This window comes from Hipposideros armiger, unplaced genomic scaffold, assembly GCF_001890085.2.
Source record: "Hipposideros armiger isolate ML-2016 unplaced genomic scaffold, ASM189008v1 scaffold_303, whole genome shotgun sequence".
NCBI classification, from domain to species: Eukaryota; Metazoa; Chordata; class Mammalia; order Chiroptera; family Hipposideridae; genus Hipposideros; species Hipposideros armiger.
The window spans coordinates 880,517-904,352 of NW_017731653.1; the positions used below are offsets into that span (position 1 = coordinate 880,517).

General features: G+C 42.5%; 2 protein-coding genes across 4 annotated transcripts in view; both read right to left on the bottom strand.

Annotated features, from left to right (window-relative positions):
• NPFF (neuropeptide FF-amide peptide precursor) overlaps window positions 1-4,583 on the bottom strand; it is a 9,157-nt gene extending 4,574 nt beyond the window's left edge. The window contains exon 1 of the mRNA XM_019659775.1: window positions 4,502-4,583. Coding sequence (XP_019515320.1) covers window positions 4,502-4,564 — 63 coding nt within the window. The 5' untranslated portion in view covers window positions 4,565-4,583. The remainder of the gene's footprint in view (window positions 1-4,501) is intronic.
• Window positions 17-23,836, bottom strand: part of ATF7 (activating transcription factor 7) — an 86,077-nt gene continuing 62,257 nt past the window's right edge. The window contains exons 4-12 of one of the 3 annotated variants that reach the window (XM_019659771.1): window positions 20,577-20,695; window positions 16,893-17,030; window positions 15,103-15,260; window positions 13,880-13,979; window positions 13,236-13,349; window positions 12,455-12,607; window positions 9,505-9,702; window positions 8,199-8,307; window positions 17-4,840 (exon numbers count right to left, since the gene is read on the bottom strand). In XM_019659771.1, the coding sequence (XP_019515316.1) occupies window positions 4,623-4,840; window positions 8,199-8,307; window positions 9,505-9,702; window positions 12,455-12,607; window positions 13,236-13,349; window positions 13,880-13,979; window positions 15,103-15,260; window positions 16,893-17,030; window positions 20,577-20,695 (1,307 nt within the window). In that variant the 3' untranslated portion in view covers window positions 17-4,622. Of the gene's footprint in view, window positions 4,841-8,198; window positions 8,308-9,504; window positions 9,703-12,454; window positions 12,608-13,235; window positions 13,350-13,879; window positions 13,980-15,102; window positions 15,261-16,892; window positions 17,033-20,576; window positions 20,696-23,836 lie in introns of those variants that run through there. The other 2 variants (XM_019659770.1, XM_019659772.1) reach the window with 2 other exon arrangements.

The following is a 23,836-nucleotide window of genomic DNA, read 5'->3' on the forward strand; positions in this document are numbered from 1 at the left end:
GCGCGCGCGCGCGCACAGGACAGCTAAAACTCCAGCTGGTCCTTCCTGTAACAAAGAACATGGAGTGACCAGTCTGCAAGGGAATATGGGACAACGCTTGTCCAGACCAGTGCAGGACAAATTTTAGGGATAAGTAGGACAAAGACAAACCTAGATTTTGAGATGAATGACATGGTTGTTGTTTTAATGGGAGTAGAGGGAGGGACTGGAGGAAATGGAAAAATACGTTAGTGCTAAGGCAGAGGATGGTACTTAAAATATCCTTGACACCCTACAATAATTTCCCAGCTGCCCCTAAGGTGATGGTTCTCAAACTTTAGTGTGCGTTAGAATCACTTGGAGTGCTTGGTAGAGCCCATCCCGAGTTTTCTGGTTCAATAGGTCAGGGGTGGGGCCCAAAAGTGCATTTCTAACGAGTGCCCAGACGCTGGTGCTGCTGACGCTGGACCCCATTCTGAGAACCGCTGCCCTAAGGGAAAGTCAAAGCAACTAGTGCTCATAGCTATTTTTTACAGCTAAAATGTCACTCACCAGGAGCTAATGCTGGTGAGATATCTCTGTCCTACCAGCCGCCAGTAAAAATCAAACCAAAAAACCCCTAGCAGTACAATACAAACTGCACCTACAATACAAAGGATATAAGCTGCCTTAACCTTCCCTTAACTCTCCCCAGACTCTTCTCATTCTGGGGCAGGATTTGACCCCAAAGAGAGATGAGTGAGCTGGCAAGGAGGGTGGGAATGATGCACATTCCTGCTGGGTTGGCACCCTGGGGGGTGGAGGAGGAGGGGCTTTATGTCTGTATGCACATCTGTGTGTTGTAAACAGAAACAGAGAAATAAGTTCTGTACTCTGAGAGGATGAGGAGGGTCGTGGGAGGTTGAAGATCCTCACCTGTCTTGTTCCTCCCTCCGCCCCCGTCAAACAATAGTCTAATGAAAGCAGAAATAGCATATCAACAAAGGCATATGTGATATAGCTAGGAGGATTGGATTCTAAACAGTCTGATTATGAAATAAAAAAATACATTTCCTTCCTGTGTATACAATGTACAATATTAATGAAAAATAACGATTTGGGGATGGGAAGGAAGCTATGAAAGAAAGGGAGAACTTTTTTGGGGGTGGGGGAGCTGTCTCAGGGCTAGCACCTTTAAAGGAGCCTCTCAGTGTGGAGCAGGGGAGCCTCAGAAACCAGAGGAGGAGTATCTCGATGTCTGCTTGGTGGTTCAGGCTGTAGACAGGGCATAGTTATGATTAAACACCCCATCTACCAGGATGTGTGCTGCTGGAGGGCAGTGAATCAGGAAAGGAACCCAAAACCAGACAATAGGCATAGGGAAGGCAGCAAAGTGAGGTTCAGTTAGGTCATCTCCTCTTTACCAGCATCATGAGTATATGGTCTAGTGCTTAGGGCCGAGCAGAGGAGTGGAGGCTGAAGGGAGTCAGAATTAGGGAAAGAGGAAGTAAAAGAGGTCCTACCTTTCCAGTCTCCCTTGGTGCTGGGGGAGGCTTTCTCATACTTTTGAGCTCTAAGCAAGCTTTCTTGTAGGGGAATGGGGCAGAACGCCCACAGACGGATGACCTGGCACTTCTGGCCCCCTTCTCTATGGCTTTGGGTGGCTAGCAGCTGTGTCTTTGGAGGGAGGTGAGAGGCCTGAGTCCTGTGTTCACTTGGAAGAGCCCCAAGGTTCCACACTCCCAGCTCCTTTCAGAAAGTGTCTTCCCGTAGGTCCCTAGAAAGGCCATGGTCCTTAAAGAAGGGCTAAGTGACACCCTCCATGATGTCTGGTTCTGGTCCAGATGAGTCTGGAAGGCAAAGAACAAGGGAGAGCGGCCACATGGCTGGCAGCGGTAACAAGGTCAGTGATTTTCCCCTTGACAATGAGGCTTCAGGGTAAGCAACTGCTCTGCCTTCTCAGTGAGACTGAGGACCAACTAAAAAGCTGTCTGGGGGGTTCTGTCCTGCCCTTTCCTCATGTTACTTTACTATGAAGGTTCTGCCAATGTCCCTCATTTAGGTCCCCAACACTATACTTCCAACTGATGAAAATGAAATAAGGACTCCCAACTGATGAAAATGAAATAAGGACTCAAGAGAATTAGACAAAGGGGCTTAAGAAACCAAATCAGACCTTCTACATAAATTAGCCATCCTACGCAGGGACAGGCTGGCAGGGCTCATACCTCCTCCAAGGCAAGCAGTTAGGCAGGGCATGTGTGTAGTGACAAACCGATTCTTAACTTGAAAAACACTTGACTGAAGGGGGAAGAAAAATAGTGAAGGGTCTTATGAAGGCTCCTTAGGAGCCATAAACTCAGTCAAGCTTAAGGGCAAGGCTGCTAGTGGGAAATCAAGATAATAAAAAATGAAATAAAACTAAAGCAGGAGAAAAGCCCAGGGAGCAGCCGTCTAGAGGAAAAGTCCTGAGCACAAGTTATGGCTGTGAATTGTTAAAGGCAAGCGGAGTCCCTGGAGGTGGTGCCCTGTACCCTGACCATCTGCCATGCCATTTGCTAGTCTGAGTCACCTCAGGGGCTGTTCCTGTTGGGTCCCGGGTGGTAGAGGATGAGAAAACCATGTTTTCTCTCCTTTCTCTTCACCAGGTGTGGCTTGTTCAGCACCGGCTCTGAAAAGCAGGAGGGGAAATTAAAAACAAATGCAGTAGAACATGTTATCTGACTGGCTTACCAGTTTATCACTCTGAGAAGACGGGAAATCTTGTAGCTTAGAACATTTCCTCATTCCCCTATGACAGCCAATTTTGGAAGACAAAATAAGAAAGGAAGCTGGGAGTTATTCTGTACGTATGTTTAAGATGGAGTTAGGCGAGATGGAGGAAAGGACATTCTTGGCTTCGGCAGATGGCAGAAGGTGGCTCTGGGACAATTGGAAGGGTTTCATACTTGAAGGGATATTAAAGCTGACATATCTATCCACAGGTCCCTGGCTTTGGATTGCTTCCTATGGCCCCGGTAGAAAGTGCATAGTTCAGAGCCAAAAGAAGTCTTCATGGGGAAGAAAGAGGGACAAGAAGGATGAATTTCTACCCCTGTAACCTGACTCTTCAAAGTAAGAATGGCTGAGAGCAATAGGCACCAATTTCCCAGGTAGGCCAGACCCTTCAAAAGCAGGGCTCTTCCGCTGAGATCAGTACTGCGCCTCCCCCTCCGCAGCCTCCCCCCCCATCCAACCTGATACTCAAGAAAACCCACTCAGAACATTGGCTATGATGCCTCAGAGTCCTGGGGTTTGGACTACGGAGAAGCACTGCATCTAGGGGGCAGACAGCAGAAAAAAAGCTGAAGAAATGCTGTAGAGCCAGAGAGACCTTGTGGCTAGGCTAGGCACCTGATGAAAGAGAAGGCAGATACAGAGGGTGTGGGACACTTGTGAATATAAAACCCTAGCTCAGAGAAGACAGATGCGTGAGGCTGAGAGGGAGGGGCGAAGAGTGAGGGAGCACAAGGGTCCCCTACATGACAGCTTCCAGAGGGCTGCATCTGAACTAGTTATGGAAGAGACACTGAGGCAGTAATGGGGACAGGGGAATGAAGACGGAGAGGCAGGAGCGGAAAGGTGACCATAAGGAATATGTATGCTCTGGTCAGTAAACTTTTATAAAACAAAAGAATCAATCCAGTAACCTGATGGAGCGAGCTGTAAAACTACATTGTTCCCCCCTGCCCTGATGATGAGACTGAAGGACAGAGTGGGGAAGGGAGTCAGCCAGTCAGATCCCAGGCTCCTCCCCTTTTCACTACCAAGCAATACCAATAAGGCCACAAGATGAGGTTGCCAAGGCTTAGAGGACAGTGGAAAGGACTCCACCACTAGACGGGGGAAACTCAAGAGACAAAATGTGGTACCCTCTGGAAATAGATGAAAAAGGACTAGAATCCTTGGGGTTTTGTTTCTTTTTACTTTTTTTTGTTGTTGTTTTGGTTTTTCTGGTGGAAGGCAGGGAGAAGGACTAAAGTTTATGGAAGAGCTGGAAAATATCGCTAGTTCATACATCAAAGGTAACCTTACATTCACTGTAAGTCAATGTCTTGACTAGAATTTTGGAAGGAGAAAAAGGGATAAATAAGCAGCTACTGGGAGACAAAGTCCTGAGTCCATTGGGGGTGGGGGCTGGGGAGGCTGGGGATGGGTCAGCAGGTGATATGCCATCAATTCTAGCTCCCTTCACCTAGCAGGAAGTGGCACATGCTGCTGAGGAACAAGAAGGTGTAACAATCACGGCTTAGTGGAAAGAGAGGGAATTGAGAAACCTGAAACCTAGAAGTGCGAGGGTTAGTGTTAAAAGAGACAGGTACATGTGCACGGGCAGGGGTGATTGTTCGGACCATCTGGAAAGGCCTTTGGCTGTGGGGACATCAGAAACGCCCCCTTGGGGGATGATCTATGTGGCTCTGGGGTTGGGGGGCTCCTAGTACAGGTGTCAACGTACACAACCATGTGGCTGAAGAGAAAAGCCCCGCATCTGTCCATTACTCACAACACACAATTCCCCCCCCCATACTGCCACGTCCAAGGCAGACGGGAGGGGATAAGATGACATCTCTCTTGGCTCTCGGACGGGCGAGCTCTGGCTGGGGACCTCTCCACCAGGGGAGGCATCATCTGCCCGCAGACTGGGACTGTGGGGTCATAATCACATGCGACTGTATCGGCATGCTCAGTTCTGTCCTTTGGCTGGCCATCTGAGTGAGGACTGAGGTGGCCACAGCTTCAGCTGCAGAGCGAACACTGAGGCCATTGCTAGGTGCTGTTGCTGAGCTGTGCTGAATCACAGGGGCTGGAGAACCCGTCGGCTCTGAGCTTTCCTTGGGGCTTTCTGCCAAGGAAGGAGGGCAAAGAGCAGAGAGTAAGTGGTTAGAAAACAGAATGAGGAAACAGGAGGGACTACTTTTGCCATAATTCTAAAGATGACCAAAGCTAAAGGAAGCCCCTCTCTTTTTTTGGAGGAGAAACTTCCTAGATTATTGACTTGTAAGCCATGAATGAGCTAGGAAACAGTGAGCTGTGAGAAGTGAAGCAAGAATTAGGTCCAAATTAAACTATCTTTCCCAATAAAGCGAATCCCCAACATGTTAATTATACTGTCTGGCTTTTAGGTCTTTGTACGTAGTTCATTACCTCTACTGGAACATTCTTCCTCTTATTAATGTTTTTAAAGTTGATTTAAAATAGATTTCTTTTTAGCTATCCTCTCTGATTAATTCCCACAGGAACTGAATCATTCCATTCTTTTTTATCTTCCTTTAGCAGGCAGTTGCACCACAGGTAATCCTGATAAGTATCAAACTACAATCAAATGATGTCATGAATGATCAGTATTTGTCAAAGGTTCACTTATCACAACAAACCCCAAAGAGGTCTGTTAGACCCTCCTGACTATCAATTAACGAGGCATTAATGATTTAAAACATTTATTATGAGTTATGCCACTCTAACTAAAGTGACAATAACATTTTACTAAACAAATATCTGAGCTGCATACAAAGATAACTCCATGTTGCTCATCAGTTAAGGAGTTTTATTAAACAGAAGACTGCTAAACAGATGTGTGGATTAAGGGCAAACTTCCAATAGTTGGTTGTATTTTTAACCTAATGAACGCCTGAGTCTTCTTTTAGGATTCAAATATTACCTCCTCTGTGAAGCCTTCTTTGTTGTGCTCAGGAAATTAACTATTTCATTGCTTGTGCTTTCAGAATACACATTCATTTATTTTCTGAGCATCATCTGTGTGCCAAGCACTGGGGTATATACAGAATAAAACAAGGGCCCTTTTTCCAGGAAGCTCCCAGTCTAGGGGCTCTTTGACTGGGACCTATGCTTGTCCTATTCACAGGTTGACAGGTTTATCTCCTCACAATCCGATGAGCCTCTTGTCTTTTTTTTTTTTGTCTTGTGTTGAGTACCTACTGTAATGTTTACACCACACAGCAGGAACTAAATACATCTTTGCTGTAACAAATAAGTAGTTTAATGGATTGACTACCTGTCAGAGGTCTTGCAGGGACTGAGTAGAAAACTGACTGAAGACTTCATACTAATAAATACTCAGTCCTTTTCTTACTGTAGCCCATGGAAAGTATTTGAAATAGTTTTCAAATCTTTGAACTAAACATCTTGAAACACTTTTTTATCTTGGTTTACAGAACATCACACTCAGCTACTCAGCTGGTTTTCCTCCTACCTTCTTGGCTGCTCTTTCTCAGTCTGCTTTGTGAGTTCCTTCCCATCTCTCTGACTCTAAATGTTGCAGTGCCCCAGGGTTCAGTCCTGGGACTTCTCTTTTTCTATCTATGCCCTCTCCCTTGACAATAACACTTCATCCAGTTTCATGGCTTTAAAAACTAACTATATGCTGCTGACTCCTATTCATATCTTCCAGCCTTTCCTCAGAGCTGCAGACCCATATAACCAGCTGTCTGCTGGTTGACTGCTTGACTCCACCTGTTAAACTCAGATCATCCAAAACTTAGCACCGAATATACCTCCCAATCCATTTCTTCCTACACTTTCCCCTACCTCAATTAATGGCAAATCCATTCTTGTAGTTGCTGAGGCCAAAAACTTTGGTGTAATTTCTGATTCTTTTTTTTCTCGTATACTGCCTCATATGGCCCAACATCAAACCCTGTCACTCTAACTTCAAAATATCCTGAATTCAACCCCTTTCACCACTTTCACTGCCACCATATTGGTCCAAGGCTCCATCATCTCATGCACATATGATTGCTATAGCCTCCTAAGTGGGCTGCCTGCTTCTGCCTGTGCATTCGTGTACTAACAGAGTGATCCTGTTCAACATAAGTCTGATTAGTCATGTCAGAGCTTTGCTGAAAACCCTCTAATGGTCAATGTAGAGTAAAAGCTAAGGTCCTCACTATGGCTGATGAGGTCCCACACAAAGACGCTCCCTTTACCTTCCTTACCTCATCTCCAACTACTGTCCAGCCCCATTCTTCCCAGTCCAGCCACGCTAGCCACCCTGATGTTCTAAAATATGCCAGGCACACTCCCACTTTGGGTCTTTGCATTCGCCCTTCCTCCTGCTTGCAGTACTTTTCTCATATAAATGCATGGCTAGCTCCCTCATTTCCTTAAGGTATTTATTCAAAAGCCACCTTATCTAAACTTACAAGCCTGCTGCCAACATTTCATATTTCTCTTCCCTGTGTTATTTTTTCTTCCAAGCATTTACTATTATCTATCTAAAATACCATAAATCTGTACCTAGTTATCTGATTTACTGTCCGTTTCACTTACTAAACTATAAGCCCCTCCAGGGCAGGGAGTTTAATTTAATCTATTTGGTTCCCTCAGCATATAAAATAGTGCCTGGCACAGAACAGGCTCAATCAATATCTGCTTAATAAATGAATGTACATACTAAAATTAAAATAGAGATGTTTAAAATTGGTGATGTGGTTACTCTTTTTCCATAGGAACACATCTGTGAAATGATAAAGACAGTAGAAAAATAATTCAATATGTCAAAATTTGATAGCTAATATTTCTATGAATTTATTTAATTTGTACAGGAAATTTGATTTATTAGTTTTTATCATTCATAAGCAAATTATTCACAATAATTTTAATTTCAGGATTGTGCTTGTCTTGAGCACAACTGTGACCATCTCTTTCTAGTACTATTTTATGTGTGCTCGTAGATTACAACATTGGCCCATCATTAGAAAGGTAAAATACACCCTCAAATCCCAATTCTTAATAAAACCCAATGTATCATCTGCTGTTTCTATCCTCTTGAGGCCTAGGTGGTGTCTTTGGAATAAGAAAGACGTACGTGTGAATCTTGGCTCTGCTGCTTCACCAGCTGTGTAACTCCAGGTACGTGACTAATCTGAGTGCAGTTCTCTTGTGTATAAATGGAGATAAATATCTATTTCATATGAAAATTGGGAAGACGGTAGAGTACCTAACATGAAGTAGGCACTCAATAAATATTGCCACCCTTTATCTCCAACTGTGATAGTTAGGATAACTCTATATTCTCAAAATAAATTTTTTTTAGGACTGGTTGCTCTGCAAAGGCTGCTCATTCGTCAGTGTGGAGCCCTCCAGAACATTCAGAATGGAGTTATAAAATTATAAATAGTTGAGACACTCAGTACATGTAGTAAACTGACTGACTGACCGTGCTTGGGTTGTGAGCCACTCACCTAAATAGCCTTGGGTCTTTTTCTGTAGTGCAGTGACTGGGCAGTCTTTATGAGCTAACAGCAGCTGTTTCAACTGAGCCACTTCATTGCGTAGTAACGTGACTTCATTCTGAGGAGGGAGGGAAGAAAAGAGTATCGAGAAAATTCATCCTCCATTCTCAAACCCCCAGTGCCCTCAAAGTTAGGACAGAATGCTGCCTGGATTTCCTCTCCCAAATCTGGGAAAGACTTCTGATCCAGCAAGGTTTTAGACAGCCCAGGGTCAGTATAATCATGAATTCAATGACAGGAGATGCTTACAGTATAAAGTAGGAATCTACAATAGAAAAATTACTCCTATTTAGGATAAATATGATTATACCAAAATTAATAATGCGCTATGTCCTCTAAGAAAGACTACTTCCAGGAATCTATTTAACAGAACAATGTACTCAAGTGCATACAATGTTCACTGCAGCATTGCTGTTCTAGCAAAAAATAAGAAACATAAATATCCATATCTTATAATATAACCACACTATAGAATGTACTACTATACAGCTAGCTATTTAAAAATGAGGTAGATCTTCTAGATACATGGCTAGATCTCCAGGAGATACTGTTAACCTATTTATGTTAAAACAAGCACACAATCCCTCCCTGACTCTCCTTACAACAACTATAAGTGAAAATAACATTTAGAAATACGTATTTTTTCTGGTAGGTACACCACAAACTTACCTACAGGGAGAGAATGAGTCTGGAAAAGGCATACTGAAGAGGGGCTTTGTTTTTATTCTACTCCTGTGTATGTGCATGTATGTGTACACTACACATGTGTTATAAACCTATTTACATATTACCTTTGTAATGAAATATTTTAAATAATCAGAAGGGAAAATAATATTCAAGAAAATATATGGATTATAATCATTCTATTTGTGCTTGTGGGGCTTTTTTTTTTCCTTTTATTAAGCTGCATTACCTGGGGCAAAGACACTTCCCTTTGGGGGTTCCATGACCATAGCCAGAGTCTACTCTGACAAAAAGAGCACCCTGGGGTGCTTAATTTAATCCTCTTCATCCAAATAGGTCTATGGATAACTCATTCTAGTAGCAGCTTTGGGAGTAGATGGTCTTTTCCCATCCCTGGGGAAGAGGTTTCGACTCTTTGTCAAGAAACTCTTCCCTCATTCTTCCTGGAATGTTTTCTGGATCTGTCCTAATTTAAAGAATTACCATCTTCTATTATGCTGTCCCACTTTTTTCTGATCCAATCCCACTTTCCAGATTCAACAATGCCAACAGTCATCCTGGACCCACTCACACTCAGCTGAATGTTCTGAGAAGTGAGTTCCTCTGCCTTCTTCTCGAGCGAGGACACCCACAACTTCCGCTTTTGGCGGCAGCGAGAAGCTGCAGCCCGGTTGCGCTCCAGGAAGCGCTGCCTCCGCTCGTCCGGATCTTCATCCACTGTGCGCCGCCGGCGCCCTCCTGTGCTAGGGGTGGGCTGGGCCGGTGAGACCTAATGCGGAGGAAGAGAAGTTGCGTGAAAGGCATGGCAATCCTTTCCTAATTAAACCTGATGTTAGGCACGTTAATAAGATCTGGTAAAGATCTGGTAAAGGGATGTGCCAGTCTCTGTAACCACAGCAAGTCTCATCGCTATGTCCCTTAGCGTGTCTTTTTTGTGGTAGTTCCTCGTTCCGCCTCCCATTTCCTCCCAGTCTTCTCAGTCCCACACTTAGACAAACCACAGCTCAGTTGGAAACGGATCCCTTCTGAGACAGACAAAATGAAATTAGTATCACTTTTTGTTTCTTAAAAACAATAGGGAATTGGGCCGGCCGAGTGGCTCAGTTGGCTAAGAGCTTGCTCAAGAGTGCGGAGCTCCAGGCAACAGCAGTTCGAGACTGGGCCCGAGCAGAGCTGCCGCTGAGCTGCCAACAGGTGGCAGGATGGCTCAGCTAAAAAACAAAACAACCAAAAAAACCAACAGGGAATCTTGTAGGCGCGGAAATTGTAATAGAGGGTGTCGGGAACTTTAAGTGAGACTATGGAATAAAAAAGTGTAAGAATCAGGCCAGCCAAGTGGCACGTTGGTTAGGAGTTGGCTGACGCCAGCTCTGAACAGCAGGGCGCTGGTTTGAATCCCACATATGAGGGCTAGTGACGCTGTGCCCTCTACAGCTAAGATGGTGAACAACAGCTCGACCTGGAGCTGGGCTGCCATGAGTCGCCTGCGACAGCGTAGGCTGCAGTGGGGCTGGCCAGCAGCAGGTGTGAGCTTTCGTGAGCCGCCATGATCGGCCGTCCAATGGCCAGCGAGCGACTGCCTCACCCCGGAAAAGCGCAATAATACCAACATGGGCCAGTGAAGCAACGTCCTCCACAAATAGACTGAAGAACAAAAGAACAGCAACTTGTCTGTTCCCCTTCCCCGATTCCCCAAAGCTGTTCCCTCCCCCAATTCCCCCAAAAAAATCTTAAAAAAAAAAGTGTAAGAATCACTGATTTGGGCAAGCAATATATACAAACAACTGGATGCTACAATAAGTTTCAGAAAGGGTTTTACTACTACCAGTGAGAATTAGGCTAATATGGAGAGATAAAGATTAGCATATTCTTTTTACATATAATCAGTTATTAATCATCCTCAGCAACCCCTCCCTCATATTGTTTGTTCTATTCTGTTTTTAAACAGAAAAGTGTTTTTAATCCCTTTATAAACTGGTGAGAGGGCTGTCTTTGTCTTTAAACTTCAGTGTCTCTTGTCACTAAGGCACTTTTGGGTCATCTTCCCTTTCTGTTAGCTGGTATGTGTTCAGAGAAAGCAGACCAATTTTATAATTAGTGGCAAAAATTAAAATGTAGGAAGGTAAGCCATCTGTATAAAAGAAACTACATAATGTAAAACAACGCCAAAAATAAATTTGTCCTGGATCTGTTGCTATTAGGGAACATCTATATTAATAGTTCCCAAAAGTCAGGGCTCATATCAGTTGCATGAGAATAAGCATGAGCTTATAAAAAACAGAATCTTATACTCCACTTCAGACCCCACAGAATCATGTTCTCCATTTATATAGAAAATCAAGAGATAATTTTATTTATTCAGACTAATATTCTCTCCCCCAAAAGAAAAATGGGGGAGGAAATTTTAAACTCAATTTAATGAGTTAGAGGTGTTGGGTCATTGCTTCTCACTACAGTAAGAGAAGTTTACACAAATTCTCTTGAGATTTTAAATTTCCTCTTTGTCCTGAGCTCATTGGAGCACATGTAAAGATTGGTGCTGTAGGAGGATGGGGAAAAGGAAATGATAGGTTCCTAGTCTCGCATCTACAACTCAGTAACTCATGCAGATTGCAATGGAGGTGAAAGAACAGGCTGAGAGAAAGAAGGGAAGAATGAGAAGAAAAGGAATCAGTGGGGACTTAAAAGGAAGTCATGTCATTTCCTCAAGAGGCAAAGCAGCACAACTCGGGCAAGGGGCTACTGCTTTACCATTCTCCAGGGACTGGCATCAGAAGGGGTTACACAGGGTGGGAAGGCTTAGCTTCCACCAAGAAAACTCAAGTGATGGCTTTTGTTGTTGGTCAAGCTTTAAGGCAGCATATGGCCATTAAATGTTAGGACATGTGGTGGTAACTGATGAAGCACATGGTGACATCAGTAAAAGAGGCTGGGCAAAGAATGCAACTCTAGAAACTGATCTCAGGTTATTGTCACCAGTCCAGTCTTGTATAGACAATACAAGAGCTGAGGCCTATTCAGTTTTCAAAGAAATTTACTAAAAACTGAGGCCTCCTTGAGAAAAGAAGTGGGCATCTAATTTCTCCATGATAAAAAGGGATTAAATTGATAAGGTTTTTTTGTTGTAAGATTTAATAGATGGGAAAGAGACTAGGGGAGCCTCCTTTGGTGCACAAAGTAGTCCAAAGTGAGGTTTTGTCACATTTTAGAGGGTGCTGCAGATACATTCTTTACATATAGATAAAAACAAAAAAACAAAAAACAAAAAACAAAGTTTGAGACCTCCTCTGTGACAGTTCTGCATTATCCAGTCTATTTGCATGTAAATATAACATAAGGGTGGATAATAAAATGGTGCATTTTACTACTATCAAATTGTCAGCGAGGACCAAAGCTCAGGAAGATGCCCAGAAAGCTGAAATCCATTCTTCTCTTAATTTTTCTGATCCTTGAAAAACACAGGACATAAAGAGTACTGGTGACACAGCTGGTTCCTCCATCCAAGGGCCCACCCAACTGACCTGTGGCTGCGCAGGGGATGGGGCATCAGGGTGTTGGATGAGGATCTGGCTCTGCTCAGGACGGGCCGTCACCATGGTGCTGGCAGTACCCACCACCATTCCACAACCACCATTGATTGAGGAGACTTGGTGGGTTAGGGTGGCTTTTAGTCTCTGTGAGGAAAGATTAAAAAAAAACCCAAAACAATAGCTTGTCAAGAGTAAGATTCTATCAAGGGTGGGAAGAGGGCTTAGCTTTTATTACTGTCCTTACAGATAGCTCAAATTCCCACACCAATTTTCCCTTAACAGAAGAATTAAAAAAAAATGACAGGGAGAGAGAATGTGCACCTGTATCCCTAAAATGCCTACTCTGTTCCCTGGCCATCATCCTGGGCACAGTTGGAGGGTGGGGGGTTGTTGAAGCAATCGAGTCCAGATGAAAGCTCTCTCCTGGAGCCTGGCCAGGTGCTGGTTACGCAGCTACACACCTCTTGGCCAGCTCTCCTGCCCACTCATCCACCCTCCATCTGTCACCCTGGATCTGAAACAGCAAGTGTTCCACTCCAAACAATCTGTGCTGCCTCTTCACTGTCACGGTCTATGTACCAAGCTTTAAAGGTGGAAGAGAGGAGATAGGAATCCTGAATCAGGGTCTTTTACTGTATAGACCTCACAACAAGGTGTCTTTAGCTTTGCAAGTCCCAGAAGGTTCCTTTGCTTGGCTTGCTTGAAAAACCTAGGCTGATGAAACCACTTCTTTCAGAAGGGCCAATGTTGCCCCAGGCTGGGATGTACTCACCATCTTGGCTTCTGATGGCATAGGGTGGCCAGAGGGAGAAATGGAACCACTGCTATTAACTGGTGGGCCAGGGATACCAGGAATGTTGGGCACCATAGACACAGGCCTGGCCAGCTGGATCAAGAGAAGGAAGAAAAACCAGAAGGGAACATAATACTATTGGTGGGCAATAGCTTCCCCAAATAAAATGCTTTTGAGATTGGCAAGTCAAGGCCTGTTCTGTGCAACCTTCCCATAGGGTGTGCAGGGACAGTCTGGGAAATACCTTCCCCCATGGAACACCACAGCATAGGGAATCTAATCCTTCAGTGCTATGACAATTTCTATGGGAAAGGCTGGGGCTGTATATTGAGGAAAGCGGTGGGCAATTTGGGAGGTGCTAAGTGCCAAGTGAAATCAACCAATCAGCAGGCTGGCAAGATCAATTCCTAGACCAGGAGCCAACTGTCCAGATGAGTCTTTATCTAGTGTTCCATAGTGCTGGATTGGCAGAGGTTAGTGAAGCGTTTGGGCAGGCTGCCACGCTCAACTAATACAGACCACAGCCCATGTTTCCCTGGGGCTCATGTGTGTTTATGAGCATTCAGGTGGAAGGGAGGGATTGGTGTGTTGGTAGGGTTGGCTGCCCCAACTGCAGAGCTCACCGATATAACAGAAGGCATCTGTACTGGAGGCCCTGGCAGCACAGGCATGGTCTGTCCATTAGCAAGATGCATGACGAGAGGGAGGGAGCCAGTGGGAGACCTAGAGGAGACATGAAGTGAAATGCTCACAATACAGACCCTTTTGCCTACGGATCTTCCTCCTATAATATAGCAGATTTTCCAGTCTTCTGTATTAGGGAAGTGAAAGGGCAGCACTGCAAAATCTTGACACCCTCATGAAGGTGGAAAGAGCAAGGAATGCTACTTACCTTACAGCTGGAGAGAAATGGCAAGATCTTTACACTGTGCAAATTAAGCAAACACCACTGAACTCGAATGGGTGAAAAGCTAATCCTATTAAGAGTTTTAAACAATTAAATAAGCATCCCTACCACTGTCATGTATAAATTCCATCCTGCCTTAGGCAAGGGAGACTTGGACCGAAGTTGTCATTTTGCGAAGTTGAATTATGTCATATGATAGCCAAATATGAATAAATTTCTCTCGCTCCTTTCCACTACCCTTTTGCTCTACCCTGCCCACGAAAGATGTTCCTTTGTATTTCTCCTAGTGGGTCCAGAGAACAATAAGCTTCAAGAGGCTGAATCCTGACAGTAACCTCTTAACTCGTGGGTACCTGGGGACAGGATCTCAAGTCATCTCTTTAGGAAATGTGTATGAGCCATGCCAAGAGTGAAGACAAATAGACAAACAAAATTAGGGGTAACAAAGACCAAGAATCCTAACTGAGACTGAGGGAAACACTAAAAAAAGATGAATTAATAGGTTTCATCCCCTCATTCAGTAGTGCCCCAATAAACTTCTACAGATTGAGATCAAGAACTAAATATATTGGGTTGTCGGAAAAGTCATGATGCATTTTTGCAACGAAAAACATAGAAAAAATATGTCATGACTTTTCCAACAACCCAATAGTTTCCTATGCAGCCTCCACCATTATGATGAACTTCCTAAAGTTTTAAGGATTCTTCTTTTAGATCAAAGAAATATTAAACCTCCAAATTAAGGAACTATTACCCTGAAATAAATACTTGCTTGTCTACTCAAAAGGTAAAGGAGATTCTGTTTATCCAGGGAAAATTTATTTTGAGAGACAATCTCAGTGACTCATTTTCCCAAAAACAGTCTTTGTTTTATCAAATAATTTCACAAAATGGAAAAAGATTCAGTCTTCACTATTTTTCCCTGCTCTCTTTACTTACCCCAGTTGCCTGTTAGATGGTGGAGCCTGTGTGATGACAGAGGTTGGGGAGGGAAGGGTTGGGTGAAGTGGATCGTAGCCCAAATGGAGAGGCAGGGAGCCAGGACGTACGATGGTAGGCGTCGGGGCAGAGATCATAACAGGCTTTGGGGCAACCTCCTGGGGAGAAGAGACCAACATATCACAAAACGCTTTAAGGGGCTGCTTGTAGGGAAGTATGCAGCTGGTAAAATCTACTATAAATTTATTGAAAAGAGCACTAGCATGACTCATGTTGCTCCATGGTCATGGACCATACCTCATTCACCCATTCAGTAGGAATGCTGAGTTAAGACTTTCTGCTATCTCCCTTTCAGGGATGATGGCTGTATGAATGAGATGACAGCTAAAAAAATCACTTGAAATCTTTGCAGAAGCACTGTAGTATCATATAAATTCTAAGAATTGCTATAATTTTTCACAATCTAGATACTGTCATTCTAAACTTGAGGCCTGAGTGTCCTCTGATCTCTAATGGGAAAAGGCAGGTATAAGACTGGTGATAAGACAACCCAATATCTCCTACAGACCCCTTTAAGAAAGGGCTATAGAAGTTTAAATAATGATCATGTAATAAAACAAACTGCTTCCCACTGTTAACTTGTTAGGATCTTAGATTGCCAGTGGCCACCCTGGCCCTGAAAACATCTCTAGGCAGCCTCTAGGACCTGGTTGCTGATGAAAAGGAGAAAGAGGGGGAATGTTGTAATGTTTATACAGGGGGTAGTTTTGGGAAGTAAAATTTGGAGGGGGGGTAAAATGAGGTGTAGATGCTCTATCCAAAGTGGACATTAAAATTAATGACTACTGGTAGAGCAGCAGAGACTGGAAGGAGTCATGAGGGGGCTTCTGAGGTTCTGATAATATCTAGGTTATAGACTTCGTGGAAACTCAGTGAGCTGTACACTTACAATTTATGTACTTTTCTGTACATGTGCTTTATTTCAATAAATTTATAAAAAATACTACTTTGTAAAAACTTTCCTTCAAAAAAATAACATTCAGAATCCTGGTAGATATTCCCTTTAAGTTAACTAGAAGACTTCCCTCTGGGAAGACCATTTTTTTTTTTTTCTAAATTGTTTAATGTCCAGCTTATAAATTATGTGATTTTTTTCACATATTAACTGAAGTACAGCATATTCAGAGTAAAGTGCATTAATCTAAAGGTTACAAATAAATGACTTTTTACATATGTAAAATCAAGACAGAGACCATTTCCAGCTCCCGTATCCCTTCCCAATCCATATCTTCCCTTACAAGAGGTAAACATTATTCTGAGTTCTATCATCATCAAATAATTTGCCTCTTCTTGAACCTGATGTAAATGGAATTATATAGTATGTACTTTTGTGTCTGAATTTTGTTGTTCAATATAACATTTGTGAGATTCATCCACATTGCTATGTATCATTAGTTATTTGTTTTAAATGCCATGTAGTATTCCATTTTAGAAATACACCACAATTTGTTTATTCATTCTCTTGTTGATGGACTACTTCCAGTTTTCTGATTATTATCAATACAACATATTCTCATATACTTCTTTTGGTGGACAGACACACTAATTTTATTTCCACATAGACGTAAAAGTGGAATTGCTGGGTGAATAGAGAATAGGTATAATTTATATAAATCTTCTAAACAACATTTGTTTAAATATAAAAAATCCTCCTGTATCACACACTATTTATGACTCAAAATAAAATCTATTAATTAATATTTGGGATGACTCTTGGTAGAGAATTTTACCTTGTCCTTGAGTGGCGGAGAGCAGGGGCTAGAGGCAGGGCTGTCAGGTGGGGTTGAGTCTACCTCCACTGGCTCCTCTTCTTTGATTTTGATGTCTGGTGTGGAAGGCAGAGACATATCGAGGGGCCCGGCAGCAGCCTGTTAAAGAGAGTAATGAGCATACTTTAACCCCATGATTCCCTTCAGGATGAATCTGTATCTTTCCAGTTAAAAGATGAGGGAATATACTTCTAAGAAGTTCAGCCCTTATTCAAAACACCAAACTGCAAATCAAAAAAATGTGGAGCCTAGGTTTTAAGTACAACTCTGGCCAAGTCATTTTAACTTCCCAGGGCTCCTGTTTCTCTAACCATAAAATGGAGATAACACCTGCTTCACCATGGTGAATACTTACAAAGATTCTCAAAGGGAAAAAATTGTTATAACGCTTGTAAAGACCCTGAAAGGGCGGAAAAAGATGTCATTTAAACCCATGCAAATATGACTGGGTCGTCAGGAAAGTCATGACATATTTTTCTGTTTTCTAATGCAAAAATGCATCATGACTTTCCTGACAACCCAATATATTATTTTCAGGACAATAAAATGATTACTGAATCCAGTGCCTGCCTTTCTCCAACTAGCTCTGTTGGCCACTGGAGGGCTGAGGCCAACACTTTTTCTGCCAACCAGAATGACTAGATTACCCAATTATCAATAGCAAATAAAGACAAATCGGCTATTAGAGTACGGCAAACAAGATAAGAAAGATCTTTTCCAGGGAACTCCCAATGCTCAATGGTGATCTCACCCCAAAATCTGGTGCTACAGGCTAGAAGTTAGGAAGATACGGTTTTGAGGTAACAAAGAAAGGAACGGCTGATTACTTGATCAGTGAAAGAAATTAGAACTTGGTCCTAGGAGCAGGACTGGAGAAAACCAGGAAGAAAAGAGTACTTTTCCAGCAGTGGTGCAATCACCTCACAGAACTGTGGAGCCATAAATGGCTTTGCAGGGAACAATGAACCATCTGAGCTGAGGGCCCTGACACTGCACCATGACAGGGGGCCTGGCATTGCAGTTCAGTTTCATGACAAAGTAGATCCTTTGTTCTATTCTTTCCATATCCTAGGCTGCTTGGTGAAAGAGGAGCTTGTCTCCCATTTTTCCCTTGCTACCTTAATTCCTAAAAACCTTCTTGGTAGTTGGGCAAACTAAAGATAATCTGGTGTCTACCACCTTAGAGAAGGCGGTAATGGTTCTTTTTCTACAATCTGATGGGGGTTGAGCAACAGCAAAGATGTCTTCATTTCTGCCCTCATTTTTCCTACATTGCTAGACTGTCAGGCCCATTGAGCTAATTCTGGGATTCCTGAAGTGGAGGGTGGTGGGAAGGAGAGGACTCTCAGTAAATACGTTTAAAACCCCCTCGGGGAATCTCCTACAAAAGCTGTGATTCAGGAAAGTTTTGGGCTCATAAAACACTCCTGGAGATGGTCTTTCACAGAGTCTGTGCTTCCTATCAAGGTGAGGTGAAGACCACCCCTGTGTATGCAGGAAGAAATATCGAGAGATACCCAATGAGTAAAGGCCTGACCAACTATGAATGGCCTCACAGAGGTGTCAGCTGAACTAAAACAACAGTGGAAAAGACCTGAAGCGTTTAAAGGGAGGCTTTCTTTTTTTTTTTTTCTTTAGATTTTTTTTAATTTTTACTGGGGAATTGGGGAAGGGGAACAGCCAAGTTGTTGTCCTTCAGTCTTAGTTGTAGAGGGCGCAGCTAGCTCAGCTCCAAGTCCAGTAACAATCCGGCCACCCGCTGGCATCTCAGGTCAGCTCAGCTCAAGGTGCTGTGTTCAATCGTAGTTGCGGGGGTGGGGCGTAGCCCACCATCCCATGCGGGAGTCGAACCAGCAACCTTGTTGTTAGGAGCATGTGCTCTCTCACCAGCTGAGCCATCCTGCCACCTGTTGGCAGCTCAGTGGCAACTCAGCTTGGCCCATGTGGGAATCGAACCGGCAACCCTGTTGCTCAGAGCTCATGCTCTTACCAACTGAGCCACTCGGCTGGCCCCGGGAGGCTAACTTTCTTAAATTTACTGTAATGGGTTTGGTTCAAAATACCTCACATTCTGGTGAAAACAATTTGACTGATTTCTTTGTTTTGGGGGAGGAAGATATGACAGGAGGGATGAAGTAGGGAAGCTGTAAGATAAAATTGTACCATATAGGTTGAAGCAACTGAGAGATAAGAGACCTGGGTCTCCAAAGAAACCCGAGTCTCCAAAGAAAAAGCATTATGAGAAGACTGTAGTTAGTTCTGCCTTTTGAAAGTAGAACTACAAATATATGACACTAAGTTGCCCCGCTTTTTTACTTTGAGGGAGATAACATGAAAAGCAGCTCATTGAAAGCTAGAGCATTTGGAAAGACCTCCAGTGATAAGGACACTTTATCTTGTATTCTTACAATTTAAGCTGAATGGAAAAAATCATGCACAACTCTCTTGATTTACCTGCTATGTCCATCTTAGAATGAAAGAACTGTGGATATTTTTTCTTATATCCTGGCTTTTCTATATGCTGATGAAATTCCATGCCTCACTGCACCATGCAATTATGGGAAGTACATGTGTTAATGTATATTTTGAGAGATATACTGGAATTTTTCTGAATTCTTATGGAACACACACCTGATTTTAAATAGCGACTAATATCCTAGAATTCTAATTCTAAAGTAAACTTTGACCTTTCCAGTTTTCTTTTTCCCCAAAAAGCCCTTATACCGTGGGAACTACTTTTCTTTGACTCTACTTCTTGAACTATTTCCTCTGGTCTTCCAAACTAAAGGATTCTTTAGGGATCTGAAATATAAAGGCTAAAATCGGAACCACAGCACCTCAGAATTAGGAGGGATTCCAACATTTTAATGCTCTCTACAATGTCTATACTAAGTGGCCTACATATAATTGAACACACTTTGTGATAACTTCCACCTGCTGGTCCTACTTCTACCTTTGGGCCAAAGAGAATAAAGTTAACCCTTCTTTTACATGAAAGCTCTTCAAATATTTGAAGACCAAACTTTTGTTCACATGAAATCTTCTCTTTTCCAAACAAAACTTCCTCAATTTCTCTAAATATTCTCAAAGTGACGTAATTTCTAGTTCTTTCACCATCCTGTTTGATCTCCTTTGGAAGGCACTGAACATCCTTCGTTAAATTGTTAGTGTCTTGAATATTACTAGAAAGCTACTTGACAGTAAGAGCCACATATACTGAAACAAAGAACGGTCAAAATTCAATAAATGTTTGTTGATTGACTTATTGAATAAAAACAGCCCAGGTTAGAAGTGAGCTCAGAAAAGAGTGGGATTTGGCAAAAAAAAAAAAGTTACCTAACAAAATATGAGTACTTTGTAATCTTTTAACATCTCCAACATATTCAAAACAAATAATTTAAACAAACAGATTACTGAACAAATGCTCTATTGGAAGTGCAAGAAGACTGATTTTTGGTGACGTCAGACTTGTGCTGATCCATCGTATGGACCCCTAAAGTCTTGGGTGGCTGACTAGGATTAGTGGGTACTACCAAGTCCATAATTTTGTGCTTTATAACCAATTAAGCAAATTATCCCGGGGCACGATGGGAATGGACTAGACCTGAACATCATTAGTTTTTCATCAAAATTCCAGCCTCTTACCTTTTTTTCATCCTCATCTGCAGCTTTCTTGAATTCATGTTCAAAGGAGCTAGCTAGTTCATTGAAGAGCCCCACCTCCTCACAGTTCTTTAGGAATCTAGTTGGAGTAGGAGTTTGATCTGTAGATATGAATATTAAATTCTATTTTAGTTTTAACCTGAAATTACAATTTAGCATAGATAGATAACACATTTTTATTCTTCTATTTTGAGAGCGTCTCTGTTAGGGCAAATTTGCTTTTCTGGAGCTCTCGTAGTAAAGGCTGGTGCTAGGCCACCAGAGGGTGTCTGTGCTGTGTTGCCTCAAGGCCAGTAGAGGGAAGACAGAACAATGTTTTGTTGTGTGACTATCCCTGTAACCACCTTTCTCCCAGAGGCTGGTTTCACCTCCCTCACCCGCAAACAAAACAAAACCACCCACCCAGGAGGAGTTTGTGAAACCTCCAGATTTGAAAATCAAATACAGTTAAGCGACATTTTCTCTTTAAACTTACTCCCTGCTAGGCCTGAAGTGAGCAGGTATAACCAGATGGACGTTAAAATCTGATGAGAAGAAGCTGAGGATCAGATGGTTGAGTTTGCTTGCTAAAGCTACCAAATTAGAAATGGTGCCTTGTCTTTCAGGGGCCACTGAGGTAAGGGTCTGTTACCTTCTGAAGGCATTCCAGGCAAATCTAGGGGCTGGGGAACAAGACAGCAAGATCTTGAGCTAGAAAAGGAAACTGCAAACAATAGTGCTCATTTCACAGAGACCTGGGCCCAGAGCAAATTCCGGAAACCAGGATATTTGGATTTAGATTTCCTAGCCAAAATATCCTCTCAGGGGCTCCACAAATCTTTCCTCAACACAGTGCCTCTGCCATTGGGAAGAGGGAGGCTCTCGGTAACCCATGGGAACTTTTCAAGCAACTTGAATTTTAGATTTGAACTTCTCTCTCCCCAGTCTCCTTTCTAGTTTTCCTCTTAAGTCACTTGAATCTTGTTCCCTGATCCGAACTTTATTATGATGGTTTTTGCTTGACATGGTAATCGCCTCACAGATTCATCTCATACCCCAAACCACTAGGCTGAATGACAGAAACAGAACCATTTAAATAATATTTTAAGGAGAGAGGCCTGAGGTTAAAATCGCTCCTTCTAGCATGATCAATTGGGAATAATCCAGTGGGATTTTTCCATGGAAACAACATAATTTTTTTTTTTTTAATTTAAACAAAACCTCTTCTGAATCAGAGTGTTTGGAAAAGTTACCACTACCTCCCAAAATAGTTTTAAAAGCTTCTCTGGCAGCTTTGGTTGGCCAACGATAAAGCCACTTTCCCTCCATCCCTGGGTGAGTGGAGGTAATATCCTTTAAGCTTAGAGAGAACTTCAGCAAGGGCACAGAAAAAATTACAACTCAGGTGAAACAGGATGGGGCAGCTAAGGGCACGGCTATGGCAGAAGAGGGCCTTTGCATCTCTGATCTGAGACTCAGACAAACTTCTCCCATTCCCGAACAAACAGCCTAACAGCCGAAAAATGTATAAGAAAACCCTTCGCCTGCTCTGATGATTCCGAAGCAATCAACAAGTGTTTACTCAATACTTTCTATGTGTTTTGGTGTTACATGTCTACACTTGTGCATAGGAGGAGGAGAGGAAACAGAAGTATAGGAATTTTGCCCAAATATAAGACATGGTTCTTGCCCTAGAGAATAACAGAATATTTTCTATTTGAGGGAAAAAAACTAATAAAACTAATATACATAGATGGCTAAAGTAATCTACATAATATACGTACATATAATGAGAGACTCGTCAAGGAGGCCAGCTGGGAGACTATGGAGAAACCCAAGCATAATGAGGATGTGGCAGGAAGAGCAGGATGGAACAGAGCAGAGAGAACTTGAAGGAAGAATAAAACAACTCAAGATTTTGAGAATACTGATATCATAGATAAGGAGTTGGGTTAGGGAACAAAGAAATAAATTCGGTCATCAACATGAAGATTTGAATGACAGAAAGACAGCAAAGTTAAGTGTTCAATTAGGGGTTGAAATACATGTGCGACACAAGGTCTTACTTCACAGGTATGAGAATTGCCAACCTAAATGGGAATAGCTAAAGTCATGTGCCACCAGATGAGAACTCCAGAACAGCATGCAAAGAATAACAGAAAAACACTTTCTCTCCTTCGGACTGGTCCTGTATCGATTTCTCTCATCACTCTTGGAGACTAGGCATAGGCCCTTCCACCCATTTGTAATGACCTCTCCAACTTGATAACCTTGCCTCAAATTTACCTCTTTCATAAACTGTCTCTGACTAATTCCACTTAATATTAATTCTGTTAGTATTTTTATTGTTTGTTATTCACTTGTACTGGACTGCAAATACTTTTTTTCCCACGTATATATGACTTTAAAAATTTAAGTATGCATTAACTACATATATATTTAAACCCTATCCACTCTTGCCTAAGACCTCCTCCAGGCTTTCTTATGGATCATTAATGGCAGTGTCCCTACTCACGTCTTTTTCCAGGAATTACAATCTATAAGTTCCTAGCAAAGTACCTTGTGTACACAGTAGATATTCAATAAATATTTGCTTAATTAATAAGGAGGGCAAGTCCCTTTCTTCATGTGTATTAGTATGGAGAGAAGGCTCTCTCTCTCCTTCTCTACATCTACATCTTAAGTAGTATTTTGGCCAGGAGTACTTAAAAGAAATTGTGCCTTACCTGAGTTATTAACTGATGTAATAACCACCAACTAAATCCCCTATTGGTTAAATACTGAGGTAAGCTTGCTTGACTCAGGCTAATTCGGAATCCCTCATGGTATCAAAATAAAAAGCCCATTTTGGTTCATCTGTCCATCTAGCTGAAAATGGCACAAAAAGAACTGCTGCACGGTTTGAGAGAGGTTGCTGAGAATGGTCCCTTGAGATGGCATATGTAAGCAAGACAATATCTAAAGAAACCGGTGAGAGATTCCAGGTTACCCAAATTGGCTTAGAAAAGTCCCACTGACTAAATGTCTTGTTTGAGCTTTGGACATGTGCCCTCAGTGGTGTCTGGGTTCACAGGGGAAGCTGAATTTACGAACTGACAATCTGCCTGCTTGGGGAAAACTGACACCCGGTGAAGGGAAGCAGCCAGGCTAGGTCGGTCTCCTTGCTTCCTTTTGTTCACCCCTTCACTGTGGGGAGTGAGAAATGTCAAAGGCGTCTTTTGTCTGTAAATCTTCCAAAGTCTTAACAAAAAGAAGACAAGGGG